Source organism: Vicia villosa, unplaced genomic scaffold (genome assembly GCF_029867415.1).
Source record: "Vicia villosa cultivar HV-30 ecotype Madison, WI unplaced genomic scaffold, Vvil1.0 ctg.000290F_1_1_2_unsc, whole genome shotgun sequence".
Taxonomy (NCBI): Eukaryota; Viridiplantae; Streptophyta; class Magnoliopsida; order Fabales; family Fabaceae; genus Vicia; species Vicia villosa.
Genome location: NW_026705124.1, coordinates 10,389 through 30,175, shown reverse-complemented (window position 1 = coordinate 30,175; position 19,787 = coordinate 10,389). Strand labels below are relative to the sequence as shown.

The following is a 19,787-nucleotide window of genomic DNA, read 5'->3' as shown; positions in this document are numbered from 1 at the left end:
CAACCTCAGATTCAAGCAAACAATAACATACAAGCATGTAATCAGACAAGATCCTAAGCTAAGTGGCGGATTCGGTTACCTTGTGTTCTTGTTTTTCTGGAACGTGTTAGCTCCGATTCCGATCTATCTAATCCCCTTCGTCTTTCGCGTTTTGCAGGTTCGATGAAGATCAAGCGGCGCTAGGGTTCTTCAGCCAAAATTTCCCACCCTTCTTCTGTTTTCTTTTTTCTGATTTATAGACTTGGGTTTAATTAGATTTAGGAATGTTTAGATTAGGTTTACGTTATTGTTTCCTTATGAGATTTGATTGTAATCACTGATTCAAAAAAAATATTCAGATTTGATTCTTTTGTTTAAGTTTGTTAAGATTAGATTGTGTTTTTGATTGATTATGATTCTGATTCGATTCAATTACGCGTTCAATCCGTGGGCCTGGGTTTGAAGCTTGCATTAGGGTTTGTGGGTTGAAGGGGAGCGGCGGCCGCTGGTAGCGCAAAGGTTAGGGTTTGTGCAATGGAGGGGATGACGAACAGGGCACGGGTCGGGTTGACCCGGTCCACTCCCTGATTCGTTCACGGCCCAGCGTGATAGGCCCACAGTCCCTTTTTTTTATTTTTGGCTCAGAATGCAACAATCCAAAAAAACCATTAAAACTTAATTAACCAAATTAATGCATTTAAATAATCTCTTAATCACCTATGATAATTGCAAGTGATTATTAAGTTTAATATTATCAATTAATAATAATATCTAAAATAATACTAATATTATCTTAAACACTAGTAATGATTAATTTAATTAAACCGACAATAGAATACTAATAATCTCAAAGATGGTTAAATGAAGATAAGCAAATGGGTCTATTGGGCTCCGAATTTCCCATTTCTAAAAACACACCTCTCTATTTTCTTTTTACTAAGAAGCAAAAGGAAAGACCAAGTATCAATTGAACTTAAAAAAGATTTTGCTATTTACACCCTTATTATTTTAAACCAATTTATACAGGAGTTTTATAGGAGAGCGAGTTTAATAATAGATATATCAAACCCTATGGCTCCTAATTTTTAACTCCCTTAATAAATTGAAAAATGAGAATTAAACCGGGTAAATTTTGGGGTATGACACTTACTGAATCAATTCATTTTAGAATCGTGAGTTGATTCAGCTAAAGGCTTGAATCGATTCCATCAAACAGATTCGAAAGGGAACTTTGGGGCATTTTGATGAATTGATTCATATACTACTTAAATCGATTCTATTAAGAAAAATTATCAGTAAATTTATTTAAATAAGCTTCTTGACTCAATTCAAGTCAACCTAGCCAAAAATAAGTTTAGAGACACATTCATGAATCAATTCATGACACCCTTGAATTAATTCAACCACTTGAAAAACATTGAATCAATTCATGAATGTTTATGAATTGAGTCAATCAACTTTGACTTTTAGTAAGCATTTTAGAATGCATGAAAAACTTGTTCTTTCAAATTTTTGATGATTAACACAAAGAGTAAACTAAAAAATACGATAAAAAAGAATAAGAAAACATCAAAATAACAAGAATGATACTGCTTAAGAGGGAAATTTCATTCACCCATTTTGATGCTTGCCAAAACCAGAGTAAGAGTTGCATAAAGCTATATACCCCCTGTGTTAAATACTTAACTATTAGATTTGCATTTTCCAGTGGTAATATGTATCAGTATAAATATAATAGGCCTTAAGAAGGGATAGTCACTGCAAAAGGAATGTATGCTAGGTGCCCTGGCGAGGTAAAAGCTTCCCTATCAAGCCATAGGTCGTCCAAAGGGACCATGAAGTTGCCTAGAGCTTAGTTACAACTCGTTCAGTCGGGCTTAGTCCACCCAAACTCATACCCACATGTCTAATAGAAGTGATTGATAGTGTGTCATATTACGAAGAGCTAGAAGAAATGGTCAAAGATTATGACCACCTTGCCCACGATTTAAGAATGAATAATCCTTTCTTCCTCATTAACTGGTATTTGGGAGGAAGTAACTTCCTTTAACCCAAGTATAAGAGGCTATATAAATACCCCAAATTGATGGTTTAGAAAGATCAATCTCATATTCACAGAAAGCATCCATTAAATAGTGATTCTCAACCTCGCGAGCTTGCTCTAACCCCACATAAATACCAAAGCCTCTGACAATCCTTACCAGATAAAGGTTGTTACACATCTATACTTTGGGCCTCAAATTTTAATCCTTATTTGAGAAGACAATGGTAAAAATGAATTTGTAACCCTGGCAGACTCGCAGAAAATCTTCAAGGTGCTTAAGTACTACAACCTAATTTCACCATTCGTGAATTTCCCAAGCTTCAATTACACTCAAATGGCATTTCAAGTTGCATGTGGTGAGGATGTTCTCTACTCAAATAATTATTTTTTATGAATGGGTTTTACAAACCAAGAGATGTCATGAAATTGGAATGGCAGTTTCCGAACTCTAAAGTCATTCTCGCCGGTTCTTCCATAAAGAGATGTCATGAAATCTGAATAGCGGTTGTCGAACTCTAAAGTTGTTCTCATGGACGTCTCTATGAAAGATATGTAATGAAACTGGAATAGTGGTTTCCAAATTCTAAAGTCGTTCTCACCGTCGCCACCATGAAAGAGATGTCATGAAATTGGAATAGCGGTTGTCGAATTCTAAAGTCGTTCTCACCTTCCCTACCGCAAAAAGATGTAGTGAAATTGGAATAGCAGTTGTCGAATGCCAAAGATGTTCTTACTGTCGCTGCAAGAGAAATCTCAAAGTCAAGGTATTGTATTTTATACAGGGGAAGGCGATTTCTAATTTTATCAAGTCATGGGATATGCTTGAAAACAAGCGCAAGAAGGATGACAAAGAGGAAACACATCTCATCTAACTATGTTATGTAGCCCAAACCCAAAGTATCCTCTATATCCTTTCTCCTTTTTTCCTTCAATAGCTTAGTTTCAATTAATGTCCATCTAGTTCAATTAATCAAGATAGCAGCGTGTTGGGTCTGATAGCTTCAATCAAAAGCATCAATCATCCTTTGCCAAGCTCAAAGTTGGTCCTCTTAGATTGCTAAGTCAATGTGAAGATATCTCCCAGAGACTCTCCAAAATTCAGTTTTTGCTTTGCAGGTGAGAGAGCGAGATGTCCTTGTATCGATGGATTTGAGACATCCACCTTGTCTAGTTCGAGTTCCAGTCAAGTGGGAGTTATTAAAAAGTTGTCAAGGAGATGATCATAGAGGTTTCCTCAGTGTCAGAGTCGCTAAGGTAGCCCATTGTGCTTGTGTTTTGTGAACGAAACTTGTATTATTTTCCCAGCTTAAAAGTTCTGGTATGCTATGAAGGGGAGAGCGGGGACTCATGATAGCCACAATTTTCTCGTTGATCCTCGTGATGGTGATGAGTTTGTAACCTTAACAATCAAATTTTTACTTAGATGAGCAGTCAAAGATTTCGACAAACACAAAATAAACTGCCACCATCCCATGTGATCTCAGGTCGTAGGGATACCCGAGGAACCAAATTGAAACAGAGTGAATCTACATTTGGTAGCGAGATATAAGTTTTATGGAAATAATAAAGCTTCTAATCTCCAGGTCATCGTTGAAGCTGGGATTTATTCATGTGGACTCAATTTTTGTGGCACTACCATAATCAACATGCCTGTTTCACTGTCAACAAAAAGACAACAGTCATAAGTCTTAGGATGATCCTAGATCTCGAGATGCCACCTAGCTTATTTGAAATTGGGTTCCTGATTGTTCAAATATCTAAAAGATTTTCATATAAGAAAGAGCTCTCAAATTATCCTGATACACCTCGACACACCATGAATCTTCCATGAGCCTCGCAGAAGAATTGAGATTGGGCCCAACTTCTCTGATAATGGGATGGTCCAGATCAACCCCTCTAACTCCTTCCACGAGATCACATTCATTTCCCCATACTTAGGATTCAAGGGTTCGCTACCATCTTTGATGGAACCCCCTAAATTAAAAACTATCACTAAGAACGATAAGGTTTGCAAGGGGTTGAGCAACAATCAGAGGAACAACATTCAATATTTTTGGGTTACCACCCTGTTGCAAGATGAAACGTCACTTATACTATCATCACTAGGTACCTCTATAATGTTTCCAAGTCCATCTCTTATGTTGACCATCGCAAAAATAAAGAATAGGAACTGACACCAATAAACAAGAGGGAGAGAAATGATACCTAGAGGAAATCGGAAGTATGAGAATAAAGCTACAATGTAAGGTCACTTTAAAGAGCGTTTATCTAAGGATGTTGCAAAACCCAAAAGGGAAACTGACAAAAAAATCAATACACAATAAAAACGCATGGAGAAACAATTGGAATTGGCAAGAGAAAAGAATATATAGATAGTTTGTGCAAAGAAAGGAGACATAATTTGAAAAGAGGAACAACCCTTATATAGTTTAGCAAGGTAATTAAACCAACGACCCTAAATGAAGGAATACATGCAGACAAAAATCAACAACTTGATTCACCTCACGATCATAACAACACTCGAGTGCACTCGAGCATCCTAAAGGGGGAATTCCTCACCTTATCCTAGGGACCTATGGCCACATGTAAAAACAACCCTACAAAGACGTTTCAATTATAATGTTGGCATTTAATGCACTAAAATCCCAAGGTTACTCACTCATGTTACCCAAATTGCTTCCACTTTTACAAGCAGAGAATCTGATGCAAAAACCTCAATTTAAGGCAACGACAACCTAATGTTCTAAAAAACTTCCAATTGTTGCGCTCTAACAGACCTTGGAGTTAACTGTTTTGCATCAACCGTAACCCCAATGACGTATGTGCCCAGTTATCCATCAAAAGACGTATCCACTAAAGGGTTGAGGATTCAATGCATCTACATCTAATAGACCCATACTCGATCCCCTTAACAGGCGGCTTCCCACTGATAGATATGATCTAACACACCCTCGCATTTCCGCCATGAAAATGGGATGATTCTAATTGGCGCTCATATATAAGGTAACCATGACAATTCTCCATGTAAGTTTTAACCATAATTTGCTCAATTACTTAAACTCATTGATGGATTTGAGCATTGGAGTCTTGGCCTTGCAGGTCCTCTATCCGTTCTGTCATGTCAGCGAATATTCTCCACCACACGAGTTGTTCTCACTCTCAGAACCATCATTTATATTCCTTGAACGGAACAAACAAAATTGATTATTATTTATAGTAAACAAACTAATAGCAAGATTAATAAATAAAACTTATGCAAAAATATTCAAAATAGTTAATATTAATTAAATTAGTCAAAATAAAATAAAATTGGAGGCCTACAACGGCTCCTCACTTACAACCCTTTTAGACTAGCTTTAGATCCTTAATCGATATATCAATAGAGCATGATAAAGATATTGAATAACTCATTATTATCCCTCTTGTTGATTAAGTATCTGTTTGGTTCTACATTGATAATAATTAATTTTGATTAAATTAATTTTGATTAAATCAATTTTAATAAAAAATTATTAAACATAAAATAATTTATGTTAGGATAAATTCAAATACAATTAAATTTTATCAAGTTATGTTGTTTAGATTAAAATATTTTGAAAATACTTAAATTTTAGTACAATTACTAAAATGAATGACATGCAATATAATCTAGAAATATAATAAATCAAATAAACAACGACAGAAGAATGAAACAAGGTTGATTGACATGCAATAATAGAAATTGATATTGTTCATAGCATAGAATTTGTTGTTTCTAACAGACTCAATTTTAGTAGACAAAAAAAATTCATTCATATATAAACGATCCCAACAAAAGAAAATGCTCCAAATTGAATCTTTCTCCGATCTCCATAAACTGTTAAGCTTTCCCTTTTCATAACTACAATTACTGCATGTCTGCATCTCCAAAATTCCAATGAAACAACACTCTATCATGGGGTACATTTTAAAACTCGACCAAACATGTCACAACACAGTTTGGCCGAGTGGTCTAAGGCACCAGATTTAGGCTCTGGTCCGAAAGGGCGTGGGTTCAAATCCCACAGCTGTCAAATTTTTGTGATTTTTTTTTGTTTTGTTGTGATTATATCCATTTCACATGTTTCGTGTTTTTGCGTACCATCATAAATGGCAGCATATCTGAGAAACCGAAAATTCACAAACTTGTTCCCTCTAACTCGCTTTCTGAACTCACCGAGTTTCACTCGTCCGAGATGGATTGAAACCATAGCCTACGAGGAAGCGCGTGCTCATGCGGACAAACCCTACACTTCCACCGCCGTAATCATCCATGGCTTCTTGGGATCCAACAGAAACTGGAGATCCTTCTCTCGCAATCTCTTGGCCACGCTCTCCGACTCCTCTCCCTCTTCCAGTATTACTCTCTCGCCGAATTCTTTGTTTTTTGTTTGCGAATTTTGAATTGAAATGATTGTGATGTGTTTTGTTTGCGTGTAGATTGGAGGACGGTGTCGATGGATATGAGGAATCATGGAAAATCGGCGGAGAGGAAGCTCGATCCGCCTCATGATTTGGAGAATGCGGCTAAGGATTTGGCGGATTTGGTGAAGGCTGAAGGTTGGGATTGGCCTGAGGTTGTTATTGGACATTCCATGGGTGGAAAGGTGGCTCTACAGTTTGGTCATAGTTGTAGAAATGGTGAATATGGTGATTCTGCTCAATTGCCTAAACAGGTTTTTCCTCTTCACAATCTAATTTTTTTTGTGTTATTTATTACTACTATAGTTTGTTATAAATTAAGTTCAATGATTGAATTTGGTGGTGTACAAGTGTTGCAACTTTTACATTGATGCGCATTAGTGTTGTTGAATAGCGTCCATAGCAGCATAGAGGAATTTGATGAATAATACGATATAATTATGAGATATGCTATTTAGTACACTATTTGGTACAATGTGTTGTCAATTAGAGTCTATTGCGGCGATTTAGTGCAATGTGTTGTCAATTAGAGTCTATTGTGGCGATTTAGTGCGATGAGTTGTCAAATAGTGTCTATTGCGGCGATTTAGTGCGATGTGTTGTAAAATAGTGTCTATTGCGACGTTGTATCCTTGTAGAGTTGTAGAATTTGAGCAATGTGATCTGCAATTGACAAACCATTGTGAATATAGAAGTCAGCAGTAGGTTCTTTGTGATTGTGATGCTTGTGAATGTGCGTGGTGCATTAAAATATGTAATGTGTTGCTGGTTGAAATGTAAATATGGTTTGACAGAGAAAAACATCTGCCTTATGAGTTGCGTGATGTGCTAACTGTAGCTTGTAATGAGACTTGTGATTTTTTGGGCTGAAGGGGGTTACTTATTATGAGAATTTAATTCTTCTTCCCTCCCTCTCATTAGCTTAGACTAAATTTATTCAGAGATAAATGAAGTAGTGTAGCTTAACTTGCTGTAATATCGTTCTTTATTCCTTTATCATCTCTAGCTTTTCACTTTAAACTATTGAGTATGATCCTACTCAAATTGGAACACTTCTCTGATCAAGTTAGTAAGCGTACAAGAGTGAATTGAGTGATAGGGATAGCTCAGAATGAATTTATACCTTGACTCGTGGTGTCATCTGATTAATATTGCCATTTGGTAATAATAATATCATCAGCTATTTGGAGTTATATGAAAACTTCCAAATAGTTATTCGGCTGTCCGTCATGCCTCTTTGAATCTGCATGTGCTTGGCTATATTAACTTTCTACTAAAAACTTGGGAATTGGGCCACCCACCATGGCTCCTTACTAATTGCTGTCTTCCTATTAGGGGCAGTTTAGCTGAGACCGAGTCCAGAACTGTATGCAACCCATATATCCTCCTGAATAAAAATGGAATCAGTTAATTTCTTTAACAAGCCAAATCAATACATTAATAGGATAAAAAACTAAATTTGTGTACAAGCAGTGGCCAAGAATAGCGGTAGCAAAAAAGTACAAGTAAAATGCTGCTGAACATCACTACACCACATCATCACCAACCAAAATCTTGTAAAATCCAAACTCCTAAGAGAAATAAGCCAAGTATTTGCCAAATAGAATCGTCCACAACCAAAAGAGAATGCAATAGATAATGCATCCCAATACATGTGATATCAACCACTAATTGCAACAGCAACGGGAAGAGAAATTTGACAAGAATCAATTTCTGACATGTTGCAGCAGCTGGTAGACTTAGTTCATATGAGAGCAAAATACCATCTTGGTACATGACCAGCATCAACCTTATTATGCTGCAGCCTACGGCCTCAAGATGATGCTTGCCGCCAAGAATTGGCACAACAGAAAGCAGCCTATTGCAAAAGTTGCCAAGAACATGCAGCAGCCGGTTGCAAACTATAGCAAAAAGATGTCTTTGGAGGCAATCTATGCAAACAGATTTTTGGTGATGCATATCTTGTGTTTCTTCATCTATAGCCTTCTTATTAAAAGACATTTGGCTTCTTCATAACAAAAAAAGGTGCAAACTGAAAAAACCAGAATCAGTGCAAAAATACTACAAGTAACAATTGCATCCTCAATTTGTTGATTTGTTCTTAAGCAGCAGGATAAATAATCATCAGCAATTAGAAACTGCTGGTCCAATAGGAAACTTGACATGGAGGATGCTCTCCACCATCGTTGAGACAACTTCCATAAACCAAATAAAAAACCCAAACAGAACTGATACAGCCAAACTGTTGATGACTTGTGGTTTAACAAAATACATACTATCATTAACCTTTAACAAACATATGATATCCTCCATACGCTTTCCATTTTCTGTCCTCTTCTCATGTTTTCTATGCTGTAGTATTTTTCTATTTTCAAGAATTATTTATTACCGAATTTAATTTGAGTCGTTTTTAGTATAGGACTTATACCCTCTGTATGTTGCTTATCACTATCACGTGGATTGCATTTTAGCCAAGTGCTTATATTTTTCACTTTTAGATACTAATTTCTGTTCATTATTTATAAGATTTTTCTCCTTTTTTTCCTGCTGAAGAACAGCTTTGGGTATTGGATTCTGTCCCAGGAGAAGTGAACTCAGAAAACAAAAGCGATGAAGTCCGCAATGTTTTAATGACGTTGGAAAGTTTACCGTCACAAATCCCATCTCGAAAGTGAGACTCTATCCCTAAACTATTCTCTTCCGTGTTTGTACTTAGGTTGTCAATAGGCCAGTAGTCAATTTGTTGCAAGTCTTGACATTGTGTTGTTTAACTGTACAGAGAAAGTCTACAATTGTTTGCTAGACCTTGTAATTAAAAAAAAACTGAATGTAAGCAAAGAAACTGCACAGTGATGGTTCATTCATCACTTTTGATGTTCAACCCAATGTTTTCAAGTATGCATTAAACATCACACTCTTTATTTTATGAAGCTACCGTGTTTATGGTAATTCCGTACATATGACATGAAATTTTATGGATACAGTTATACATATCTTTCAAGATATCAGTCTTTTTATTTCTTATCTGAACATCAAACATTTGAAAATTATTGAGAGATGGCTATATTACATACAAGAGAATTAAAGTAGTGTTTATCAAATTCTACATATATTCTTAAAACCACATGCAATAGAGCCGTGCATCCCATGGGTGATTGATCTAGTTATATCGAGAAAAGTAAGACACTGTAAGCTCTTTCTTCATTTTCTTTTGACGATACCGTGACCCAATTGTTGTCTAATGTCTAAAAAGATTGATGTCTTGAGTTTGTTAAAAGTGCTGTCTTTCCCCTTTTTACTGTGTCCAAACGTAACTGAACACTGCTACAAATTACAATACATGAAGCCTCCTCGGTCCAATCTATTTTTACTTTTAGACTGAAATGTACTCTGCACCTCTTTTCAGGTGGCTTGTGAGTCATCTGATGGGTCTTGGTTACTCTAAGACACTCGCAGATTGGATAGGCACCAACCTGAAGAAAGAGGGTGATCACGAGACGTGGATATTTGATCTTCAAAGTGCCAAGGAGATGTTTGATTCTTACTGGTAAGTGAAGTGAATCGATTTGAGATAAAAACGCATGTCTAAAGAACAGACAAAGTTAATGTCTAAAGAACAGGCTAAAAACTTTGTTCATATTTTTGTTCTTTGCTCGTCTCGAAGTGTTTTCTGTGATATTCTTCTGTGACAGCACCAAAGTAACAATCCTTTATGTTAAAATTCTGTAGGGAAAAGTCCTATTGGAGTCTATTGGAGAACCCTCCAAAGGGTATGGAAATAGTAATTGTGCGTGCTGAAAAGAGTGATAGATGGGACCACGAGGCTATCGAGCGGATCCAAAAACTAGCTAGTCAAGGAGGAACCGATTCTGTTGGAAAGGTTTCCTTCTGTGTTCTTCCAAATGCTGGTCATTGGGTTCATGTTGACAACCCAAAGGGACTTCTTGAGATTGTGGCTTCCAAGATGGCTTCCCTTTAATTCCTGTTTTATTCGAACTATTGGGGTATCCATCATAGAAAATTCTTGTGTCCAAGAGTTGAAATTCATAACAATGACCAGAAGTGGCTTGTTAGTAATAACTTAAAATTTATAGGCTATCAAATTCTTTTCATAAATTTACTGTACACATTGACATTTCCATTGTAGACTCCTCATTTACCACTTCATACCACCCTCACAATTGAAGAAATAAATACCTAGATATATTTATTTATGTCATTTTCACCTTCAAGTAATGTTTTATGTATAAAAGGTCAATTCTAACATATACAGAAGTCAGAATGTATATAGTGCTAATTTTAACTTTTAGATTTAGGTTACATGGTGCACATATTAATTTTCTCTTGTTTCCCTCTTGGTTGGAGCTCTGCCTCACGACATGAACTCTTCCACCAAACACAAAAAAATACAGATTCATAATCTCTCCTCACTCTCTAATAAAAGTCAATTTGTAATTTCATTTATATTTAAGAAAAAAACATAACCAGAGTTGAAGAGGAGAAAAATGATAAGGTGAAGATTCATTGAGTCTGGATAAATAAATTGAAGTGTTAAAAGTTAGTTGTTCACAATGTATCATTTGTGCATATTAAAAATAGTCCATGCATATTTAGAAGTGAGAACGACTAATGTCAATCCACTATTATAGAAAATATTTATCAAAGATTTCATCACGTCGGTGGTATGTAGTAAGGATCGGTGTAATAGAAAATACGCTATTTTATTAGCTTGGAGTTAAGGTATGTAATAAAACATTTGACAGTGTGGTACATTTTACTACGCTTGGAGTTAAGGTTTGTAATAAAACATTTGATAGTGTGCTACATTTTACTACAATTGAAAAACTTCTGAGGGACAACATTGAAAATTTTCATCACAAAATAAAATATTAAATATTTCTAACATAAAAACAACATCAAGAATACCAACAACAACTAGAAAATAAAATTAATAAAATTATTAAACATTAACAAAATTAATAGAATTAATAAACATTAAATCTCAACAACAACAAATACAAAACTAAATTAATAGAATCCTAAAACATCAACAACAAAAACAAAACTAAATTAATAGAATTTTTAAACATTAAATTTCAACAAAAATAAAATTAAATCAATAAAACCGTTAAACTTTAATTATCAACAACAACAATAAAAAGTCAAAAAACAATAAAATTATTAAACATTAAGAGTTTGTTTGAATGAGATTTAATTTTTAATTTTTAAAAACTATTTTATAAATTAAATTTAAAAAATAGTTTTGAAGGGAAAAAAAAAGAACATGTTTGATAATCCTACTTTTTAAAAAGTGTTTTAAAGTTATACAATATTACAAATTTGTTATTAATGACAAATGTATACGACTTTTTTTTTTCTTTTCTCTTTTTAATTTCTAAAATTAAAAATGAAAAGTCAAAACTTCTACAACCTATTTTAATTTCTTTTTCTTTTAAATAAAAAATAGTTTTAAAAAATTAGACTATCAAACAAGTTTTATAATTTTTAAACTTTAAAAACTAAAATGCAGTTTTACAAAACCAAATCAAACAAATTTTAAATCTCAACAACAACAACATTAATCATTTTATCTAACGTAACAACAATAACTATCATTATTAAGTTAGACCATACAATTGTCAAACGAACTATATATCCTCTTCTTTGGTCCCACTAGAAGAACATACCAATCACGAGGGTCACCGACTATAGCACCCATATGAGTGATAAGAGTGTGTGACCCTATAATGGGAGTGTGAGGAGTAATTAGAAGAGGGTGAGGTTGATTAAAATATTAGAGTTTATTTTAATAATTAAAATAATAGCATTTTGTTAGTTGTATTTAATTTAAATATAAAATAAAGGAATTTGGTCAATAGTGTAAATTATGAGAAGTGAGAATGAGAGACGAGAGTGGAGGTCAGAATTATATTTAGTAAAAGATTTACCCAAATGATATAAGTTAAGAGCCTAACCTAAGTTTAGCAGCTTTTGATCAGTACATAGAAAAACCAGGAATTTTGAGAAAGAGGCTAGAGGCAAAAGGGAGAACTTGGAGCTGTGGGTGAGAGGAGACCATTCAAACCAATTTAGATTTTTGCTTTCCAGGAATTAAGGTAGGGGGATTAATTCAATAATTGGTATATGCTTAAAGGGTAGAATTGAAATATCCTTAACCTCCAATAGCCTTTGTATGATTATGCATGTTTTTTGTGTTTATATGCGATGAAGGTGTTGAAGGTCTTATTTTAAATTATGTGTTACAGAACATATGTGTTGGATGCCAAGTAACATCCTAAGTTTGAATATGTGTTTTCTATATGCTTTATTTTATAATATTAAGCATGAGGTTTTTAGGGTGTTACATAATGATATTAAAGCAGCTCGGACCTTCGGCCAAGTTTTGCATGATGTTTGTTCCCTCGTATACGATAAACGTATATGAACATTATCGATACTTTATTTCTTAAAATATGGTTTGTTTGGTTGGTTAACCAGAATTATGGTTGGAGGAGGGAATGATGATGCTATTGCTGAAGCTTTTGAGTCGTTGGCTCAAGCAACTGCGTAGAATCCTCCAAACAAACAGAATGTTCGGGATAATGATGAATTTCGTGCTTTGGGGAAATTACAGAGAAATAATCCACCAACTTTAAAAGGCATGTATGATCCTGAAGGTGCACAGACGTGGCTCAGAGATACTGAAAAGATTTTCTGAGTGATGACTTGCTCAGAGGTATAAAAGGTACAACTTTATACTCATATGTTATCAGAGGAAGTTGAGGATTGGTGGGATAACGCGTTTTAGAGACTGGAAGGTGATGGTACCGAGATCACTTGGGCTGTGTCCAGAGCTGGATTTCTGGAGAAGTATTTTCCAGAGGACGTGTATAGTAAGAAGGAGATTGAATTCCTTGAGCTGGAACAAGAGAATTCGACTGTTGTTGAGTATGCTACCATGGTTGAGGAACTGGTAAAGTTTTGTCCGCATTATAATAATGCGGCTGCTAGAATTTCTAAGTGTATTAAGTTTGAGAGCGGTTTGAGGAAAGAGATTGGGCAATGTATCGGGTATCAAGAGATTTTTCGAGTATCTGTACTAGTGAACGAGTACATAATTTATTATGAAGATTGCATAGCCCATTATGCTCACTAGAAGAGTCTTTGTGAGAAGAAAGGGAAATGACATTTTCGAGGAAAGTCGTATGTGACTCCTGTTGACAAGGGGAAACAAAAGACTTCTGATGGGAAGAAACCTAGTGGGGCAGGAGCTCTCGCTCCTGTCAAGTGCTAAAAGTGTGGTGTTGTGGGACATCGTGCTAATGAGTGCCAAATTCCCGAGACAAAGTGCTTGAAGTGTAGGAAGACGAGTCGTGATACTATTATGTGTAATCTTTACACTATTGACACTTTAATAATGTTTCAATTTCACCAATCTGCTCCAAGCCTTCATGTGTATTTAATTTGTTAAAAACACTTTTGTTCACTCCTATTGAATTTGATTTGAATCATAATGTGTATTTAATTTGTTTGATTAGAATCAAACACATAAAATCTTGATTTTCAATGTTTTAAAAATACTTTGAGATTTTTCTTTGCACCTAACTTGAATAAAAACACATATAATTTTTATTCCACTGACTCATGTAATTGATTAAAATCATCTTGATCTAGATCAGACATAACCATTGATTTGTGCATGCTAAAACTAATAACGAATTAATTTTAACCTTGTTTCAAAGATGTTCAATCATGAGGGAGACTCAACAAACGAAAGCGATAAGACAAGCAACAAATTAACCGTATTAAGGGTGCTCCCCCTACTATCTTAGGGACATGCAACAATCCCCACTAGGGATATGCAGCTTCAGGACCGACCAACGCGTGATCTTTGCAATGCATTTCACGAACAGAGAGTTTACGATCTTACATCAACTGTTTTGCACAAGTGGTCATGGAAGTGGAAGGGGCCAAGTGGTCCATGGGACAATGAAGAGAAAAATTGCTAAAATGTTGACCATCCATACGGTGGATAAAGGCATGTCAAGCATAACCCCAAATGAAACCTTCCCTTTAGTCATAACTGCTACGTTTGGGGATTTGATGTTTATAGAATTTTGATCGACAGTGGTAGCTCGTGCGACATAATGTATTATGAATTGTTTAAGAACATGGGCCCCGATAAGGGAAATTTATGGTTGTATAAGGGGTTAAATTTGTAGGCGTTCAACGGTATGATAATCCGCCCATGGGGGTATGTCGAGTTGATGATATCTGTATGAAAGGAAAAGGAAGTCCGAAGAGTATGCTCACAGTCCCTTTGCCAAATGTCTACAACTGCATTCTTGCCCGACCATTCGCAATCGCCCTGACGTCATGGTCTCACTGGTCCTCCTCGAGATCAAATTCCACAAACGTTAATGGCGTTATGATGTTTGAAGGGATGAAATGTATGTGTGTTGGAAGATTTGACGTTCAAACACTTACACTTGTTAGAAGGGATGAAGTTTCGAAAATAATTATGAAATATGAGTTTAGATGTTAGGGTGTTTAGATGGAGAAGATGAAAATTGAATAGGGTAAATTTTATTTAAAAATATTCGATTTCACAAAAGAAATAAGATGAATAAGAGTTAGAAAGTAAATGAATAGTTAAAGTTTAAATATGAGAATTACATGCAAAATATATTGGGAATAAATAAGTATGAGCTTTTTTTTTTTTGAAAGTCCAAAATGTGAGTTTGATGTTGAACTCCTTGATTGATTGGATGTTGAGAGTAAAAACTTGGAAGTGAATTGAGAGAGTTTGAGAGGGTATGCTGGAAATGAGAAAGAGGAAGAGTCTCACGCCTTGTTGATTAAACCCCTCACCCATGTGCATTTCTGGTAAATTTTACGAATATACATTTCCGTAGTATTTTTGCAAAAATTAGGATCTTCATTTACGAATAAATTGTGTGTGAAGAGGGATAGTTCGAAAGTACATTTTAAAATTTTCACTACGATGTGAGAGCTACCTTTAGGTGGGTGGGATAAGTAAACCCCTTTATTAAATGGACCAACACATTTTGGAGCCCAATAAGAGTCCAATAAAAATAGGTCCAGAACCCAATTCTGTAAGATACCACTAAACCCTAAAAAGTGAGATATATAAACGCTATCATCATCTCAGTTCTGAATTCAGAGAGAATTGAAGAAGCCGCAAAATGCAGATCTTCGTGAAAACCCTAACCGGGAAAACCATCACCCTTGAGGTCGAGAGCAGCGACACCATCGACAATGTCAAGGCAAAGATCCAAGACAAGGAAGGTAACATCTCAAAACCCCAATCATCCATTGAGTCGCTTTCATAATCCAATTTGTAGTAACATAACGCGCTTTTGGTTCAAAATAATCAGGTATTCCCCCGGATCAGCAGCGTTTGATCTTCGCCGGAAAGCAGCTTGAAGATGGACGCACTTTGGCCGATTACAATATCCAGAAGGAATCTACTCTTCATCTTGTTCTCAGGCTCCGTGGTGGAATCATTGAACCTTCTTTGATGGCTTTGGCGAGGAAGTATAACCAAGACAAAACCATTTGCCGCAAGTATGATGAATCATTTCTGATCTCAATTTGTTGATTTTGTTTATTGAATTTGTTAGGGTTATGATTTGGGAATATAACTTAGCCTCTTTTGGTTTTGAATGTGCAATTGGGGTTATAATTGTTCCCTATAGTAATTTCCATTTCTTACTTTATCAGCTGGATTTGATTATTTCAGTTGATTTTCTCGATTTGGTACATTTTACATTTTTAATGTGATTAATAGTTAATTACTTAGGTTTTTAATATAGTTCAATAGTGTAATGGTTTCATATACCTAATTTTGATTCTGTTATCTAGGTGCTATGCTCGTCTTCATCCTAGGGCTGTTAACTGCCGCAAGAAGAAGTGTGGACACAGTAATCAATTGAGGCCAAAGAAGAAGATCAAGTAGATTCTGGTTGATATTGTTTCTGTACTGCTGTTTGTTCTAAAATACTTTTCATTGTTATGGTTGTTACATCTCTCATGACTAAACATTTTGTTTTACTTAATGTTGAATGTAGTTGGAGTTTATTTTGGCATAATCATTTTGTCATAACATTATAAGTACTCATGCTGTTTTCCTTTATTTTGTTCTCCTCCCAATTAGTATTAAAATTGAATTGCCTAGCCTCAATAAATTTATTTGATTGTGTTACTATTGCTAACCTAAATGATTTTTGTTTATCTGGAGGGAACTTTGGCATAAGGTAGGATCACTTATTTCATTTCTACCTTATTTTTACATGATTTGATCTTTGCATTCCAGTAGGAAACTGTTTTGATAAGAATCTAAAACACTCTTGTTAGTATATACTCCAATTATTTCAAAACTTCTTAAGTATATATATATATATATATATTCAGTTTTAGCTTTTTTTGAATGTTGTTACAATATTTTCTGAATTTATGAATTCTCAACCATCAAATTGATATATTGGATTGCCAATACTTTGTTAATCTTTGGTTTGAACTATCGTAGAATGTAATGTCTCCCTTGGCATTTAAAGTTACATATTTTTTCATGAATTTCCATGCCTTTCAATGACTACTGATGATACATTTTTGTAATCTGCGTGTGCGTTTTCAAATTTCCAGCGATCCTGTTTTATAAATTTTATTCCTTGGAATGTGTGAGGTTGGAAATCATATTCCCTGTTTGTTTTAGTTTTATTAAATTTTACCTAGGCATCTTTTATTCTGGGAATAGGATTTACAATTGAATTAGATATTTTTTATTCTGACCCAAAAGGGTGGGAATCTTACATTCCTCTGGTTACAATAGATAGTCACCTTTAACTTTCCACTCTAAATTAATTTTACTTTTAATTTTTGTTAAAAAAAATGAGTTAAATATATTTTATAGATAATTCTGGGAATTTCAATTACTTACCAAACACAAAGAACAATATTCTAAAGGTTATAAATTTATTCCTTTAAACAAACACATCTATAGTTCAAGTTTTTTGGTTGTGTTTTTAAGTCTCATTTTAAAATAAATATTTTGGGTTTCAGGCAACTAAACTACGTGGGACTAACTTTGCTCTTCCGTAACCAAATAAAAACCATCACTACTTTTCCAGCATAGGAAACATGTCGTATTCTTTTTAATTCACCAGCTATCTCACCTGTGATGTTGTTTCTAAGCTCGAGAACAACAAACCTTCAGTACTTGTGGTTGATATCCATTCAAAATTGTTGCAATTGAACAACTCAATAGGAATTTCACCAAGTGATATTAAATCCTTTAGATACTTACATTGTCCCAACTTTGGTAGAATTTTTCCTTCCAAACCATTGAACCATGCTATCAATTGTTCAAGCTTCTCTAGACAGCATAAAACTAAAATTGCGTTCCAACTTTGGTAAAATTTTGACTTTTGCATGCAAATATATCTTAGAGTGACAACCAGTACAAATTATAGTTTGAGATTGATGTCTCAACTCAAAAAACAATGTCAGGACATATGTCTTGACACCATCTGCTGACAACATACATAATAATTTTGTGTTGGAATCGAAGTCAGATTCGGAGCCTATATTTTTCAGATTTGCGTTTGAAGTTGTTGCATTATTTTTATTTTAGTTTTGGGTCGTTAATTTTGGGTCTGAGTTAAGTTTTTGACCCAGTTGGGTTGTAAACCGTTTGGTTCTCTCTAGTACCTAGGCCTGGCCGTACTGTTCATCACTTTTTACTTTTCATGAAATAATTTTGGAAGCTTTGATACGAATCATGAGGAACTAATCCCAAAAGCAAATTCTGTTGGTTACGGTTTCCATATACTTTGAGGTTCGATATGTCTTGTTTTCTTAATTCAATTTATATAGAATACTATTGATTTATACAGTTTGATTGATGTTCCTTTACCTTTATCGTATTTTATTGTTGCTTAATCGTTAAACTGCGTAGATTAGAATCACGTTTGCTTAATTCGTGATTGTGCTGATCCGTTTGCTTAATTCGGAAAAAAGGAATGCAATATTATAATATCAATTTCGCTTGTTAGTTGGTGTTGTAACGGTAGGGGAATAGAATCCGCTTAGGGGATTGATGTTTTATAAACCAGTGATAAGTTGGTACTCGAACTAGTAGAATTGTCGTTTCAGCTTATTTAGATAATCACTTATTTAATCACTTTTTCTCAATCGAAATCATAAACCCCCTCTTAATTGTTTTTAAATAATAATACAAGAATCCTTGCGATACGACTCGAGCCATTGTCGCTATACTGCATTTTTACAAAACACTCGTTTATGATCCGTGCACGACAGCAGATCAAAATTGGCTCCGTTGTCGGGGATTCTTGTCGTTATTAACTGATATTAGAGTCATAGGTTTAGTGCTCTCGCGTTTAGACCGTAGTTTCCTCACGATTTTGGCCAATCCACGTTTAGAGTCGAAAAATTTGGTTTTTGGAAAAATTGTGTTTGATTGTAAAACTTTTTGCCTACTGAGAGCCGAAAAATCGTGCGATCAATACTCGGAGTAAAGGAATTCAACCCCAAATCACCAAATTCCTCTTTTTTCTATTTCTAATTAATTTTTTTACTGTTTTTGCAGTTTCGAAAAAACCCAAAAAAAATTCCATAATTCTTATTTTGTCTAATTAGATGAAATTTTGTGTTTTTATACCTTTCTGAATTTAATTTAATTGTTTTCCTTCTTCCTATTTGTTTCTGCCTGTTTGGGACATAGTTGGTATTTTTGTGTTTGTTGATAACATGACTGAACAAAGAACTTTAAGGCAATTGGCTGCCCTTGATGCAAACTATAATGGTTTATGCATTGAGTATCCTGATGTTGATGTATCTTTTGAATTGAAATCTGGTTTAATACATTTGTTGCCTAGGTTTAATGGTTTTGCAGGTGAGGATCCGCATAAACATTTGAGTGAATTCCAGGTTGTGTGCTCTGCACCTTCTAAACCTTCACTAGAGGACCCTGTCAACTAAATGGCTGCAAATAATCTCCAATATCAACAACAAATAGATTATACTCTCCAGACTTTGCAAACACAGATTGGACAGCTTGCCACTTTGATGAATGTCATGCAGCAAGCTCAAGGATCACACCAACAACCATTGGAAGAGCATTCTATTTTTCAAATAGAGTTGATTTCTGAAACTGTTGATGATACTTGTACCGATTTGCTTGCATATGATTTTCCATCACTGTCTGATTTTGATGATGCTTACTCATGTTCTGATTGTACTAACACTAACATGTGTGTTGTATGTGCTGAGATTGATGTTGCCT

The 19,787-nt window shown here is 34.8% G+C and overlaps 2 protein-coding genes and 1 non-coding gene across 3 annotated transcripts; all 3 read left to right on the top strand.

Annotated features, from left to right (window-relative positions):
* Positions 1–5,890: 5,890 nt before the first annotated feature.
* Positions 5,891–10,729, top strand: LOC131626454 (uncharacterized). Its single transcript, XM_058897272.1, has 5 exons — positions 5,891–6,398; positions 6,482–6,717; positions 9,022–9,134; positions 9,870–10,010; positions 10,193–10,729. Exons 1-5 carry the CDS (start codon positions 6,152–6,154, stop codon positions 10,440–10,442), a joined length of 987 nt encoding a protein of 328 aa, XP_058753255.1. The 5' UTR covers positions 5,891–6,151; the 3' UTR covers positions 10,443–10,729.
* On the top strand, positions 5,996–6,075 carry TRNAL-UAG (transfer RNA leucine (anticodon UAG)). Its single transcript has one exon. It is a non-coding gene; the product is annotated as a tRNA-Leu (tRNA).
* Positions 10,730–15,614: 4,885 nt separating the features above from the next.
* Positions 15,615–16,619, top strand: LOC131626451 (ubiquitin-ribosomal protein eL40 fusion protein). Its single transcript, XM_058897270.1, has 3 exons — positions 15,615–15,772; positions 15,862–16,051; positions 16,349–16,619. The coding sequence occupies exons 1-3, from the start codon at positions 15,670–15,672 to the stop codon at positions 16,440–16,442; spliced, it is 387 nt and encodes a 128-aa protein (XP_058753253.1). The 5' UTR covers positions 15,615–15,669; the 3' UTR covers positions 16,443–16,619.
* The last annotated feature ends 3,168 nt before the right edge of the window (positions 16,620–19,787 follow it).

Excerpts from the sequence above, each read along its gene's own strand:
- LOC131626454 (XM_058897272.1), top strand. The coding sequence starts at position 6,152 with ATGGCAGCATATCTGAGAAACCGAAAATTCACAAACTTGTTCCCTCTA. Across the intron at positions 9,135-9,869 it reads TCACAAATCCCATCTCGAAA|GTGGCTTGTGAGTCATCTGA; the intron begins GTGAGACTCTAT and ends ACCTCTTTTCAG. Across the intron at positions 10,011-10,192 it reads GAGATGTTTGATTCTTACTG|GGAAAAGTCCTATTGGAGTC; the intron begins GTAAGTGAAGTG and ends AAAATTCTGTAG.
- LOC131626451 (XM_058897270.1), top strand. The coding sequence starts at position 15,670 with ATGCAGATCTTCGTGAAAACCCTAACCGGGAAAACCATCACCCTTGAG. Across the intron at positions 15,773-15,861 it reads AAAGATCCAAGACAAGGAAG|GTATTCCCCCGGATCAGCAG; the intron begins GTAACATCTCAA and ends CAAAATAATCAG. Across the intron at positions 16,052-16,348 it reads GACAAAACCATTTGCCGCAA|GTGCTATGCTCGTCTTCATC; the intron begins GTATGATGAATC and ends TCTGTTATCTAG.